The following is a 16,066-nucleotide window of genomic DNA, read 5'->3' as shown; positions in this document are numbered from 1 at the left end:
CTGCCCTGATATTTTAGAACCAGAGGGCAAAATAGAAATTGAAAGAATCCACCAATCTCCTCCTGAAAGACATCCCCAAAGGAAAACTCCTAGCAATATTGTGGCCAAATTCCAGAGTTCCCAGGTCAAGGAGAAAATATTACAAGCATCCAGAAAGAAACAATTCAAATATTGTGGAAACACAATCAGGATAACACAAGATCTAGCAGCTTCTACATTAAGGGACCGCAGGGCATGGAATATAATATTCCGGAGGGCAAAGGAGATAGGATTACAACCAAGAACAAAACTGAGTATAATCCTTCAGGGGAAAAAATGGTCATTCAATGAAATAGAGGACTTTCAAGCATTCTTGATGAAAAGACCAGAGCTGAATAGAAAATTAGACTTTCAAATACAAGACTCAAGTGGAACATGAAGAAGTAAACAGGAAAGAGAAATCATAAGAGACTTATTAAGGTTGAACTGTTTACATTCCTGCATGGAAAGATGGTATTTGTAACTCATGAGACCTTTGTCAGTATTAGGATAGTTGGAGGGAAAAAATTATATGTATGTATATAGATAGATAGATAGATAGATAGATAGATGGCACAGGGTGAGTTGAAGATGAAGGGGTCATATCTGGAGAATAAAATTAGGGGGTGAGAGAGGATTATACTAGGAGAAGGAGAAAGGGAGAGGTAGAACGGGGTAAATTATCTCACAAAAAAAAAACAAAAACAAAAAACAGAAAAGGAAAGGCTCTTACAGTGAAGGGGAAATGGGGAAGGTGAGAGGGAATGAGTGAATCTTATTCTCATAGTATTTGACTTAAGGAGGGAATAACATAAACACTCAATTGGGTATGGAAATCTGTCTTACCCTACAGGAAAATAGGGGGGGAAGGGGACAAGAGAGTAGGGGGATGATAGAGAGGAAGGCCGATTGGGAAAGGGGGTAATCAGAAGCAAATACTTCTGAGGAGGGACAGGGTCAAAAGAAAGAATAGAATAAATGGGGGGGCAGGATAGGATTAAGGGAAATAGAGTTAGTTTTTCACAGCATGTCTACTATGGAAGTGTTTTGCATAACTGCGCATGTATAGCCTATATTGAGTTGCTTGCCTTTTCAATGAGGGTGGGTGGGGAAGGAGGAAGGGAGAAAATTTGGAACCCAAAGTTTTAAAAACACATGTTTCAAAAAGATGTTTTCACATGCAACTGGGAAATAAGAAATACAGGAAATGGGGTACAGAAATCCATCCTGCCCTACAGGAAAATAGAAGGAGAAGGGGATAAGAGAAGGGGGGAGAGATACAAGGGATGGCAGACTAGGGGAAGGGGTATTCAGAATGCATGCCATCTTGGGGAGGGGGAGGGGCAAGATGGGGAGAGAATTTGGAACTTAAAATCTTGTGGAAGTAAATGTTAAAAACTAAAAATAAATTTATTAATTAAAAAAATAAATATTAACTGGAAAACCAGGGGAGTTTAAGTATATGGTTGGGAAGCTTTCTGTCATTGCTTACATTTCATGTTCCCCTTTTTCCACACCTACCATCTGTGTCGGAGACCACAGAGTGTTCAGAGGGAGAGAAAGCCAAGTCATTTGATCGCTGAAGGACATGAGGGGATTGTAGATAAGAGCTTTCTGAACATGGCACCTTTTATCTCTGCCTAGAGAATTCTTAAAATTATATTAGCTTTTGTCACTAAGATATGGCTGTTTCTTTCCTGTTGACTTTTAAAAATTACTGAGAAACTGCCCAACAAATTAACCCATCTCATGTCTGGAAAAGAGATCAAGCACCAGTGAGAAGAAATTTAGTGAAAAATATCATTGGACTTGGAGGCAATGAAATGGAGTAGATCTATTGTGCCGGCCGCGCCGTGCACTCTCCTCCTATAAGGAGCAGGCTGCCAGAGTCATACTTACCAGTCTTCGGAGCCTACCCGGATAAACACACAGAGACGAGCCTACCAGGAGGTGCCAACACCCGAGCTTTATTCAGAGGCCATCACAGCAAGGCCAAGCAGGAAGGCCAAAGCAAGAGAGCAGGAGCAAAGAGAGAGCGTGCTCCGACCACCGTTCCTTAAGTGCCTACTTAGCCCCTCCTCCTCAGCCCGCCTACTAGTCAACGATTGTAGGGTCAGATACCGGAAGGGGATGTCTGAGTTTAGCGCACCAAGGGAGAGGAAGTGACGCAGGAGGCTAGGACCGGATACAGGAAGGTGGCGTCTGGGATTAGTGCATAGACAAAGGGAGAGTACGTGACCCAGGAAGTCAGGCCCAGATACCGGGAGGAGGCGTCTGGGGTCAGTGCTACACAAAGGGAAAGTACGTGACCCAGGAAGTCAGGAAGGACACAGGAAGGAGGTGTCTGGGGTTGACGTTGCACTTAGGGAGGGGACTAAGCAAAGGGAACTCGTCCTCTGCCGTCCCACTCCCACGTGGCACAGCCCCCTGCCTCGGGAGCGTGAGCTCCGGTTACTTCCTAATACCCAGTTCCTACCCCATCTTGCCACAACCCCCACTTGGCAGTAGCCAACATCAGACAGTCCCTCACAATCTATGACTAGACTTGGAACCAGGAAAACTTGAATTCACATCTTGCCTCTGACATAAATTTTATAACAGTGGGCAAGCCACTTAAGCCCTTTGAGCCTCTGGTTAATTAGCACACATTTATTAAATACCTACTATGTGTTGAGTCATTTCAGTTGTGTCTAGTTCTTCCTGACCCCATTTGGACTTGGTAGAGATACTGCCATGGTTGGCCATTTCCTTCTCCACCTCATTTTATAGATGAGGAAACTGAGGCAAACAGGGTGAAGTGACTTGCCCAGGGTCACACAGCTACTAAGTGTCCGAGGCCAGATTTAAACTCATGAAGATGAGTCTTCCTGATTCCAAACCCAGCATTCTGTTCACTGTACCACCTACCTGCCCCCACCTACTGTATGCCAGGTGCCAAACAAGACCAATTTACTAGTTACAGACCTTGTTTTCATCTACTTTGGTTGAGAAATTTTTTAGTGAGTATAGTTAGCATCTCTCCCCTCAACTTCAGTCCCCCATCACCAGCTGTCAGTTGGACATTTTAAACTAGATGTCCTAGAGACATCTGGACCTGGCATGTCCAAAGAGACCTCACTGTGTTCCCCTCGCCTCACCCTTGTTTAGCTTCTGAAGCCCTTCACAATCTGGCCCCATCCTGTCTTCCCAGCTAATGGCTACATTACTCCCTGCGGTCAGGAATCCAGCTACACTTGCCTTCTCTCTGTTCCTCATCTACAATACTCTCTGTGCATTGGACACTCATCTCTCCTGCCTGGAATGTACCCCATCCTCCCCCCTGCCTCAGAGACTTTCTCTACTTTGTGCAAGAAGCCATCTGCCAGCGCCCTCCTGCCCTGCCTGACCTTAGCTTGCCACCCCCCCCCCCCAGTAGAATACAAGCTCCAGGAGCAGAAGAATGGTGTCCTTTTTGCACACCCATCCCCTGCACCATGCCTGGCATATTGCCACATATTACATGGTTGTCAACAGTAGAATCATAATAATAGTTAAGATTTATCTAGTGCTTTAAGGTTTGCAGATTGCTTTCCTTATATTATCTTTCTCAATCTTCACAACTGTCCTATAAGGTGGCTGATATCCCCATTTTACAGATGAGGAAATGGAGGCTGAGAACCATTAGGTTTCTTGTCTAGGGTCACACAGTTTGTAAGTATCAGAGCCAGGATTTGAATTCAGGTCTTTCTGATTCCAAATCCAGGACTCTACCTACTGGGCCACCAGCTGTGTCACTGCAGCTTCCACATTGAGGAAATCATTATTTCCTTAGTAACATGTATGTGTGTGTGTGTGTGTGTGTGTGTGTGTATAAAATTCAGTAAGTTATAGTTACATTTATATTTATAGTTTATATAAGATATATATATATATATATATATATATATATATATATATTCCGGTAAATTATATTTATTGGTTACTAAGTGTCCATAATTGGGGAGGGGGATAAAGAGAACACAGTTTGCAGATTATAACCCTGGAAACTTGACTTGATTCCTGAACAGATTATTGAATAGGCACTTAATGAAATGGTTGTCACTGAAAGGGAATCAGTGATTCCAAAAAGGCTTCGTTAAGAACAAGCCTTGCCCCACTAAACTCACCTGGTAGAGGGAGGCCTAGTTTACCTGGGCTTTAGCAAAGTCCCTCCTACTGCTCTTGTGGACAAGCTGGAAAGCTCAGAATCTGATGAGACAGCTTTGTGGAGCCAGACCCAGCCGGACAGCTGCACTCCCATAATAAGCAGGAGTTGGTGTGAAAAGATTTTCCGAGGGCTGCAGGCTCAGCGTGAGTCATGCAAGGGATGTGGCAGCCAGAAAATCCACTGTGATCCTGGACTACAGTAAGAGAGGCCCAGCTTCCCAGAAGGCCGAGGTGACAGTCCCATGGTGCTCTGTCCTCAGTCCACCTCCTCTGGAGTCCTGTGCTCAGAGGAAGGCAGTGAGGGGACAGCTGGAGGAAGTGGGCAGATTGAGCTGGGAGAAAAGAAAACTAGAGGGAAATAGAAGAGTAACTGGATTTGTTCTGTTTGGCCCCCAGAGAGTGGAACTAAGATCAAGAGGAGGAATGTTGCAAAGAATCAGACTTAAGCCTGATGTCAGGAAAAACTTTCTAACTTTGTTAGAGCTTCCCAAGCCTTCCTGACCTTTCTGGAGAGGTGGCAGGCTCCCTTGAGATTGGAAGATGCCCCTTTGTTGGATGGCAGCCACTTTTCAGCTATGTTACGGTGGGGATGGAGCCAAACATATGAGAGGTGGAATCTTAGACAGGTGCAAAGGGTGTTTGTGATTCAGTGACACAGGTAGGGAGGGAACATTTACTAAGTGCTTACTATGTGCCAGGCACCTAGGTGGTGGAGAAGAGGCCCTGTGGAGGCCCAGGGAGGAAATAGCCTAGCTCTTTTAAAGGGTCTCAGCATTGGGAGGCGCCAAGTCTCCCCTCCAGGTGTAGGCCCCTGGGCAAGTCATTGAATCTCTCAATGAATCCCTTCTTGGAAAATCGTCAGATTCCTGATTTGTGCTGAAAAGGGGTATTTCCTCTCCTGGAGTTTCCCATTCCTGCTGAAATCCCAGGTCAGGCACCCCCCTCACGCTCTGTTGTTGGAAGGAGGTGGTCAGGGATCCTGGGACCAGAGTCTCATAGTTGAAATCAAGGCTTCTTAGAATGTGAGGTCCTTGAGGGCAAGGTCTGCTTTTTACCCCAGCACTTAACACAAGGCCTGGCATGTGGTAGTGGTAGTGGTAGTGACTGGTAGTGGTGGGAGGAGGAAGAGGAGGAGTGGTGATGGTAGCAGCAGCAACAATTAACATGTATATAAGCTCTCCCTATGTGCCAGGCGCCATGCTTTCTAATTGTTTCATTTGATCCTAACAATAGTAATGGCCAGCATTTATGTAGCACCTAGTGTGTGTGACAGCTGGGGCAGCTGAGCGGTACGGTGGATGGAGCACCAGGCTTAGAGTCAGGACAACAATCTGAGTTCAAATCCAGCTTCAGACTCTACTGGCTGCGTGATGCTAGGCAATTAACTTAACCCCTATTTGTCTCAGTTCCTCATTTAGAGAAGGAAATGGAAAATCACTCCCGTATCTTTGCCAAGAAAACATGGGGTCGTGTAGTCAGACATGACTGAACAGCTGTGTGCTGGCACTGTGCTAAACGCTTTCCAATTAGTATTTCATTTCATCCTAACAACAGCAACAATAATGATAGCTAACATTTATGTAGCCCCTACTATGTGCCAGGCAATGTGCTTAAATGCTCCCCAATTATCTCATTTGATCCTCATAATAACACTAATTAATAAATAAATAATAGCTAAAATGAGCTGGAAAAGAAAATGGCAAACCATTCTAGTATCTTTGCCAAGAAAACCCCCAACAACGTCACAAAGAGTCAGACACAGCTGAAAAGAACTCAACAACACCAGATTGTCGAGCACTGTGCTAAGCGCTTTGCAAATATTATCTCATTTGATCCTCACAATAACCCTGGGAGGTAGGTGCTATTAATATCCTCATTTTACATGTGAGGAAACTGAGGCAGACAGAGGTTAAATCCAGTCCAATAAATGTTTAAGTGCCTACCGTGTGCCTGCTATGGGGCAGCTAAGTAGTGCAGTGCACAGAGTACTGGGCCAGAAGTCAGGAAGACTGAGTTCAAATCCAGCCTCAAACACTTAACTAGCTATGTGACCCACCCTGGGCAAGGTACTTAATCTCTATTTGCCTCAGTTCCTCATCTGTAAAATGGGGACACACTGGAAAAGAAAATGGCAAACCCCTCTGGTATCTTTGCCAAGAAAGCCCCCTCGACAAGTGCATAGGGTCACACGTAGTCAGACACAATGAAACAACTGGACAGCAGCAGTGCCCATGTCGGCACTGTACAAAGTGCTGGGGCTTCCTATACAAGCAGCAAGCCAGTCCTGTTCTCCAGGAGCCTACGTGCCAATGGAGGGAGACAGCAGCACCCAAAGGGAGAGGCCTGGGCTGGGGCATGCTAAGGACCATGCTCCCGGACTCGAGCCAAGGCCCAAGTGATAGGATGAGAGGGAGAAGAGGATAATGTGTACATCTGGCTCAGGCTTAGAAACCTGGGCCTCATTCTCTTCATCTGCAAAGGGAAAGGATCATGTGGTGCTTCCCAGGGGTTGTAACAACAGCAGTAATGGCAGCTTGCCTTCATGTAGGCTGGGAGGTTATAGAACTTTTACATACGTTGTCTCATTTAATCCTCACAACAACCTTGTAAAGTAGGTGCTCCCGTTATCTCCATTTTACACATTGGGAAATGGAGCTTGCAACCTGTTAAATGGAGTGCCGAGGGTCAGTGTCTGAGATGGAATTCTCCCTCTATGCTAGGATGCCTCTGGAGAAAACCTAAACGGAAAGTGCCGTGAGAATGCCAGCTGTCATTATGCAGATCCTGGTCTCTAGTCCCTCCTGGTCCTAAGACTATGGGATTGTGGGAAAAGAGCAATGTCAGTGGGGCAACCTTAAGAGATTAACTGGGGATGGCTATTCTGCTCTTCATTATTCTGGGACTTAACCTGAAGGTCTGAGTGGTCGTGGGTGGGTTACTGAGTGGTCTTGAGCAAACGTCCTCAGAAGATAGCACCGGCTTCCAGCTTAATTATTTTATGGGGAAAGAGAAAAGGTGGCCATATCTGCTTTGGGGGAACTTTTAGAGCAGTCAGTGCCTCCCTACGTGACCCTTTGCTGTGGCTATGAGGGAGCTGCTGCTGTGGGGTGGTGGGGGGGGGAGCATGATAGGGTTGAACCAGTTTGCTCTCCTTTTTACAAACATATCTTGGGATGGGGGGGGGGGGGCAGGGTTTTTTTTCAGTTGCCCTAGGAAATCTCATGGAGCTTGAGAGAGTTCAGGAGGTTTACATTTAATCCCGAATGTGACTAAATTTGTATTTGAGAGATGAAAATCTGTATTTAATTGCAAGATTGTTTTGAGGAAAGGTTCTTCTCTCTTTCTCCTTCTCTCTCTTACTCCTTTCCTCTTTTCTTCTCTCCCCTTTGTTCAGTGGGCTGTTCCTGAATCTGCCAGCATATCCAATTAAAGTCTGCCCAAAATATTGATTGTATATTTAATAAATACCGGTTTTGCTGCTTTTTTCTTTTAATTTTTAGATTTTAAAATATTAAATTTTTAAAAACCTCAATCTTAAATTGTTTAGCCTTTCATGTATCCCTCTCTCATTACCTCAAAAAAAAGAATAAGGCTAAATGTCTTTTAGTGACCCCTTTTTCTGGTGTGCTGGGGATGGAGGATTGTGATGCGGTGACTATAAACTGATTCTCTGAAATGGCCACTGACAGTGCCCCATGTTTAGTTGCCTGCTATTGATTACTAACACCTGAATTACATTAAGCTTCCTCTTTTCCTGGCCTTGGTCATGACTGATTTGTCTAGTCCCCCCTCCCTTGCCGGTCTATGAGGCACAGTTACATAATTAAGTAACCCCATTTTGATTCAGCTATGCTTTTGCTCAAGCTGACAATTTGAAGAAAAGAAATTGATTGTTTTGAAATATTCATGTAACCTGCTGGCCAATTTTGCTTTCACTTCTTTCTGTTTCTGGGCAGAGATTTGTTGTATGAGATAGGAAGACAGACCACAGCTCATTAAAGAAAGACAATAAACTCTCAGGGTGCCTAGGAGGAAGAGAATTCCAGAGAGGAAGCTTCGGAGCTGGGAGTTAGCACACTGGATCCAGGGGAGGGCTTCCAAGGAGAGCTGTGCGTCTGGGGTGAGAGGAGTTAACTGGCAAGCGGCATCATCCTAGGTGTAGAGATCTGCTCCCAAAGCCAAAGGCCGGCGTTGAAACCTAAATGAAGAAATGATTGGATTTTAAGGAGAGGAGATAAATTTGCAGGCATAAGGGATTATTTCCAAGAAAGATTTGAATAGAAGACTGGATCTAAGGAATGTTGCATAGAGTGAGGTCACAGGAACTTCAGTCCTCCATCCTTCATTTTCTCCACAAAGGATGCCTAGATTGTTCTTCTCACTGTTCAGTGGTCCCTCTGTGCTGGCAAGGTGGGGGGACGTAGAGGCTTTCACAGAAGATGCAAAAAGCAGTAGTCCTTCATTATGGGAACATTTTGACTGGGCCAAGGAAGGCCTTGAGAGCTAACTCAATGCCCCAGAGCTATGAGGAACAAGGTGTTCCGGGCACAGAGGAACTATCCTGGTCTCTGGTACCTGAGGGACAAAGACGCCGCTGCACCATGGTCAGTGAAGAGTATTCACTGGGCTGGGTGAAAAGATTGAAGGGCACTCTCTAGGATCTTGAGCTCCCCTTCACCTTCAGAGGGTGTGTTGGCAAGATGACTGGTGTTGGTTCAGTTCTTGGCCTGTCACTTCCTGCCTATGCAGCCTTGGCAGACTCACTTTAGCATCTCTGTGCTTTATTCTCTTCAACCATAAAAGGTTTTTTAACAAAGAACTGGAGTGCTCTTGTCACTTTTTAAAATTTGGTGGTTTTTTTCAATTAACAAAAATTATCTTCTCTGCCTCATGCCTCCCACTCTTTGTGGGGCGGAGAGTGGGGACAGGAAAACAACAAAACCCCTGTAACAAATGGATAGTCAAGCAAAACACATTCCCGCATTGGCCACATCTAAAAGTATACGTGTTGCATTATATACCCTGAATCTTTCTACTGTCCATGAGGAGGTTCCCGTACCATTTTTCAAAAGCAGTCACAAAAATTCTTCAGTATCCTCAATGTAGGTTTGAACGAACCAATGAATAAATGTTTTTGCTTAGTAGGTGACGATTAAATCAAGAAAATCTTGTTCAAAAATGCTTACTTTTTACTATCATCTTAGTGCCACCCAAGGAGAAACAAATAATTATTTCTTCCTGTCTGTGTGGTGAAAACAGTGTTCTCTTTTACAGACAGGCTTACTTTGCGTGTAGAAAGTTCCCCTTTCATAAGCTATTAGTTTGTCATCAAGGTGGCTTTTAAAATAGACTTTATTTGAATTCATTTACTTGCTCAAGCTTTGGCTTTATGCCAGACCTCCCAAGCTTCAGGTCTCCACAACAGCCCTCATTCAGGGTCCTGAATAGCAAGCTCAGAGAAACTTTGAAATAGGAGAAGTGTCAGTTTAAAAAAGAAAAGAGGAAAGAAAACTTTAAGTGATGGCCCTGTGGAACTTTAATCAGTTTTGATTAGAAAATAGTGATGTTCCTGACCATTGTGTATTCCTGACGTTCAGAGAAAAAAAGGTGAAAAGATCATATTTCTGGGCATGATACTGACTTCTGTCAATTGTCATGATCTGTATACTTAATATGTAATATATTAAGTAATTTTATTATAAAATGAGTGACGTTTTCAATGAATACAAGTAAATGGCATGGAGCTGAAACCTAAGGAGACAAAAATCTGAATTTTCTACATTTTGATCAAAATAATGCTCTAACAAATATGTTAATAACTTAACAATATCCTTTGTTAACTCTCAAAAAGGGTCCACTAAGGAATAAAGGGGTTATAATCTTGAGTAAGAAAGTACCCACACCAGTGAAACTACAGCTCTCTAAAGTATTAAAATAAACATTAGCCCCCTTTTATTATCAATTCCACATGGGTTGAGACCATCTGTTTTCTCAACTTTGTGTACATCTCCAGTGCTTTCCCCAATGCTCTGCCCACAGGCATGAAACGACGTTTGTGGAATAGAGCTGCAAGAACATTTGAGTGGTCCATTGAAGGGTCCTTCGTGGGTAGAGTACTAGCAGTGACAGGAGGGTCAAGGCATTCTCCTTTCTTGACACTTATGTATATATAAGTTGGCAGAAAAAGATACGAATATAAAGATAACAACTGAAAATGACATGCTATACCAAGTACAAATAAATGACTCAATGAAACAGGAATTTCAGAGGAGGAAACAGTTTGGGTAGGATGGGGTGAGGTAGTCATCTGGAAAGCTCTCATGAAAGAAGTAGAGCTTAAGCAAGGCTTTGAGACAAAGTGCATAGGACTGAATCAAGTGAAGAAGATATCCCAGGAGTGTTAAAGGAAAGGTGAATTGAGCCATTTAGCTTGCAGAGGGGAATTTCTTTTGGAGCAAGGTTAGAGAGACACAAGACTGCATCCAGGGCCATGTCCGGTAGTCCTGATCTGTATCTGGCCACTGAACCCAGATGGCTCCAGCAGAGAAAGTGAGGCTGGTGACTTTGCACAGCCCTCCCTCACTTAAATCCAGTTCATTTGCTAGTTACGGCATCACCTTCCTGATGTCATGGTCCTCTCTGAGAAGGAAGGACAAACAACAACAGAGAGATAGGAGCCACATAGTGGAGGGTCTTGGCAAAGGAGGATGGAGTGGATCTAATGGGAACTGAGGATTCCACTTTGGGCAAAGAGGCGTTTTAGAAGATTGATTTAGAAGTGGCGTGTAGTATTGGAAGGAGGGTCACTGCTGGAAGGAAGGAGGCCTATTTGAGACTCTAGTAAGAGTCCTGAGTTGGGGTGCTAACAGGAGTGAGGAGAAGCAGGTGCACCAGACCTGCATCGGCACGGGCAAACTTCCGCAGAATTAATAGGACTGCAAAGGTCGCCATGTAGATTAAGCTCCATTATATAGCACAAAACAAATATTCTCAAAAGTGCGTTTCTAAGCCAATTTTCCTGTACGTTTTTCCATAGAAAGAATGTTGTAGAGTGTTTCGGTTCTCATTCCAGGCCACAAAAACCCATTTAACTCATTAGGAAGCTGAACCTTTGTAGTACTAGTAGCTCAGCATCCTTTAACCACCCTCTGTAGCACTGCTCTTTGGGAGAAGATCTCCTCGATGCCAGCCAGGATAAAGGAGCACATCTCTCCTCTTCTTTGGTCTCCAGGCCTTGGCATATATAGGCTGTGCTCTCTGGAATGTTCTGTCTCGTGGAATCCCTCGTTCCCTTCCGGGTTCAGCTCCCATGCACTTCCCACCGAAGGAGAGGGCTGGGCTTGCTTCTCTCCTCTTTTTGTTGGTTCTCTTCCCCTCCATTCCAATTATTTTTATATGTTTTGTACTATCTGTATACGTGTTGTTTACTACCAATAGAATGTACTCTCCTTGAGGGCAGGGACTGTTTTGTTTTTCTCTCTTTACCCCCAGCATCCAGCACAATGCCTGCTACGGAGTAGATGTTTATACTTGCTGATTGACTTAGATGGGGTGAGGAAGGGAAAAATGAGTCAAAACTTTTGGACCACAATAACCAACTGGAGAAATCAGGAGGGACGACTGGTTTCTGCAAAAGAGGGCTGCATTTCATTGTGAATGCTGTGAGTTTGAGTTTGGCGACATGTGCCATTTGGAAATGTGCAGGAGATGGGCCATCTCCTTAACGTACAAACCTTCCTTAACAGCTTCCTGTACATTCTAAAGGATTCACGTGAGCCCCAAGAAATGGAAATAGCCAGACCTTCCTGTATTTCAATAGCCTTGAGAAAAGAAGTACAAACAGGGTCAGCTTAAAAACCACAAGCCACAACTTGTACTTCCCTGGTGTGGACATTACTGGGCCTTCAATCTTTGGTTATGACACAAACTTAAGGTAGGACTTTATCCCCCAGCACATGCGATCACACTGCCAGCTCAGTCATTTGGGTTTTTACTTTGTGTGTAACCTTCAACAAATTTGTAATCCAAGGCTATCTTCACTGTGCCTCCTAGGATGTTTCCGGATCACCCCTATTATTTTATCTGTTCTTTTAGACCACTCTTCCTTTAGTAGGTGCTCAGGGGATACAAGGTGATTTTGATATTTTAAGCAAAATGTATTGAGGAAGGCAGTTCTGCTAAAAAAAAATAATAAATTTTAATCCAAATGAAAATGTATTTTGAGTCATCTATATTACTAGTAGCCTCCATTAACAAATACTTGTAGTGATCTATATATCGTTTTACGTCAATAATTATAATAACTAACATTTATATAATGCCTACTATGTGTTAGGCCTTGTGCTGAGCACTTTAAAATTATTATCTCATTTGATCCTTAAATAATCCTGGGAGGGAGTTGCTATTATTAGCCTCATTTTCTTTTCTTTTTTTTCAGCCAGAGACAAGTTTTATTAAAATATCCACCATATTGGGTAGACTCTTAAGGAGTCTGAACATTGGTGAGCTATTGGCTAGATTATAAGAACTGAGCAGTGGCTAGATTTTAAGAATCTGAGCACCTTAATGGAGACAAGATGGACCTTATATACAGGAAGACTGTGGAAGGGATCTAGGAGTGGTCAAGTAGTCTGCAGGGACTGGGAAGTAGTAGAATGCCTGGGACCTGGACCACGTGGCCAGGGGAGAATGGAGCCTAACTAGGATTAAGGTGGGAAGTGGCCAGGGGCCATCTGGAAGTAATAGACAAAGGAGGGCTAGGTAACAGAATTGGGAGATTGGGCATAGGTGATAATGAAAGGCCAGCAGTTAGGATTACAGCCTCAGGGGCTATAATCTGCCAGAGATTTGGCCATGTGGGAAAGTCCAAGGTTTTTGTTTTCTGGGGTCCAGATCTCAACCCCATAATTCCCTCCTCAAACAAATGGATCCCAAATTCTTTTGGGGTAAGGGGCGAAGGCCTTGGCTTCCGAAATTGCTTCCTGCTGGCAAGGGACATAGAGCTGTCCTTGCCTTGAAGGTGTCCCAAAGAGAAGGTTGACTGGAACCCAACACAGGCTACATCCAGGGAACGATAGGGGGACATTGGCTGGTACCCACTGTTTGTTGGTTTTTGTAGGTGGATGGCCTGTAGTCTGGAAGATACAAATCTGACAGAAAAGACTGCAGGGCCCAGATATGACAGGATAAAACATCAGTTTTCCAACCATGCAGTATCAAATCCATCTCATAGCCAGACTTGGGAATAGCTAGGTGGGTAACATTCCTTTTCAAAGGAACATAATGGGGAAACTGAGCCAGGAGGATCCATTCTTAGACTGAGGCTAAAACTGTCCTCTCAGCTTTTCCTGGTACTGACTTCCTACCAGTATCACATTCTCTCTGAGTAGCTTGTGGTATTTCTCTCAGATGGTGGATTATTAATTATCGATGGATTATTTTGATCCATCAGAGAACTCAAAATAAAATCCCATGAGCTTTTACCTCAAACAGCAAGATTCACTAATCACAGCTTGGGAAAAACTTTTCCAGGATTTATATCTTAAATTTAAATTTGTCCTGGTGTAAAAAGCCAATCGTTAAAGATCATTTATATATACTTGCAAATTCTCAACAAGTCAAAACCCAAACAAGCTTTTTGGCAAGTTTACACATTAAAACAATAACCAACAATAGCCAAATTACTTTAGCGGTAACCGAGTTATGAAAAGTTGCTTGACCTAACTGATACAAAAAGTTCACCAATTTGAAACTTGAAACAAACCCATTACCAATCAGGTGACTTCAATTTTGTTAACTGCGTTTTACATAGAGAATCAACATCTCATTAACAGTTAAAACTACAACTTTAAAAGAGCATACTTACCCAAGTTCAGAGGCTAGCTTCTTTACCTTGAGCAGGATGTGCTGACCTGAGTGATGCTTCCAGGCAAAGGTTGCTCCAGGGCCCAAGGCCATTGCCAGTGGGGCCCATGTTGTAGAGGGCCAATTCAGAGTGGGGGGGAGTGGTGTTAAACTCTCTTCTCCTATGACAGGGATTAACAGATACCCTCTTGACTCAAGGGAAAAGAGTGTGAGAAGGGAGTGACCAGGGTTGTAAGGAGGTATTTCAAAACTCCTTAATGATCACAAAACCTCCAGAATCTGCTAAGATGTTTTTACCTGTTCTAACTGTTTCCTGTGACCTCCATGAAAGAGAATTCAGGGATATAGAGAGAAGGGAGCAAGTAAGCCTCAGGGAACCAAAAAGCACCTGCAGTTTTCCTAATTCCCTAGCACTAAGAGAACTGACAGAATTGGGCATACGCTTCTGGATGGGGCATCTGTCCTTGTCCTCTGTGCTGCGGAAGGTGTACCCAGGTTTATTAGAACATCTACCATATTGGGCAGATTGTTAAGGAGTCTGAACATTAGTGAGCTATTGGCTAGATTTTAAGAATCTGAGCCTAGCCTCATTTTCTAATTGAGGACACTGAGGCAAACAGAAATTAAGTGACTTGCCCAGAGTTACACAGCTAGTAAGTGTCTAGGACCAGATTTGAACTCAGTTCTTCCTGATGCTAGGCCCAGTGCTCTATCTATTGTGCCATGCATCTGCCCGTTAGAACCTGGTTAAATGCTGTATAGAAGAAGATAATGGTTTGATAATCAGTGGATTCAAAGTTTTATACATCATGATTTAAAAAAAAAAAAAGCCAAACTATTCTGAGAAAGCGAGATTTTGGAGGAACTTAGAAAGGATGACCAGAGAGTGTACAGAACGCCATGTAGAGGGGTTAGAAAGGGATGGCCTTGGTACAGAGGGGAATCATGGGTTTCCACTACAGATTTTAAAACATAGTTTTGTTGGAGAGCAGCTTGGTGGCACAGTGGATAGAGTACTGGCCCTGGAGTCAGGAGGACCTGAGTTCAAATCCAGCCTCAGACCCTAGCTAGTTGTGTGACCCTGGGCAAGTCACTTAACCCCCATTGCCTCCAAAATAAAGAGAAAACAAAAGCATACTTTTGTCCTGGAGTCTTACCCCTACACCATAACCCACATTGTCTAGTTAGCTGTCAGGCAAAAATACAATTAAAAACAGTCCCTGAAACATTGAGATGTTAATCCTGACAGGTCTAGTTTGTGTGACAGGACACAAGGGAGTTCAATAAGACTGATACTTAAAATAACAAGGTCATAAGTAACAAATTTGCCTCAACTTTTAGAAGACACAAGCTGATTTGCAATGACAGATGCAATCGATTACATATTTTTCATGTCAAAATGAAATTTTTTCATGTCTTTTATATTACATTTATTAATTTATTAATATATTAAAGTGTTTTGTCATTGAAAAAACTTAACTAGTTTTTCATACCTTTTGCTTTTTACCAGGTTGATTTTTGGAATATTGTATCCTGCTTATTATTCATACAAAGCTGTGAAAACAAAAAACGTCAAGGAATACGTAAGTCCGCTTTCTTCATTTTGTTTGTTAATAATGACTCTTCTTAAGGCATCCCAAATGATGGGGTCATTGATGTGAGATGCACACCCACTGCCCAAGATGCTAGTGCCTTTGGTGGCGCCTCTGGAGCTGTTGTGGCCAGCCCTCTGCTGAGGAGGCTGGGGTTGCACCGTCAGCCTGTCGTTGAGCCTCTAGAGTCTGGCCCAGCCTGGAGGCAGCCAAGGCTATCTGCTTTTCATGAGGAGGTCCTGGAGTCATGTTTCCCATGCGGTATCCTGACTAGTAACTAAGAGGGCAGTGTGTCATTTAAGAGTAGTAGTTTTCTGTCACTTCATACACAGACATACATCAGTCAAAAACCAATTTTTCTTTTCAGTTTAAACAATTCTGTTTCTCTTATAAGGAACATTTTTTTC

General features: G+C 43.4%; 1 protein-coding gene across 2 annotated transcripts in view; it reads left to right on the top strand.

The window, feature by feature from the left end:
* The window catches only part of REEP3 (receptor accessory protein 3), a 98,368-nt gene that overhangs the window by 22,106 nt on the left and 60,196 nt on the right, over positions 1-16,066 (top strand). For both annotated transcript variants that reach the window (XM_027840626.1, XM_027840625.1), the window contains exon 2: positions 15,578-15,650. In XM_027840626.1, the coding sequence (XP_027696427.1) occupies positions 15,578-15,650 (73 nt within the window). The remainder of the gene's footprint in view (positions 1-15,577; positions 15,651-16,066) is intronic.

This window comes from Vombatus ursinus, unplaced genomic scaffold, assembly GCF_900497805.2.
Source record: "Vombatus ursinus unplaced genomic scaffold, bare-nosed wombat genome assembly UNPS02014847.1, whole genome shotgun sequence".
In the NCBI taxonomy this organism is placed as follows: Eukaryota; Metazoa; Chordata; class Mammalia; order Diprotodontia; family Vombatidae; genus Vombatus; species Vombatus ursinus.
The sequence above is the reverse complement of the archived record's forward strand: the minus strand, read 5'-3'. Positions and strand labels throughout refer to the sequence as shown.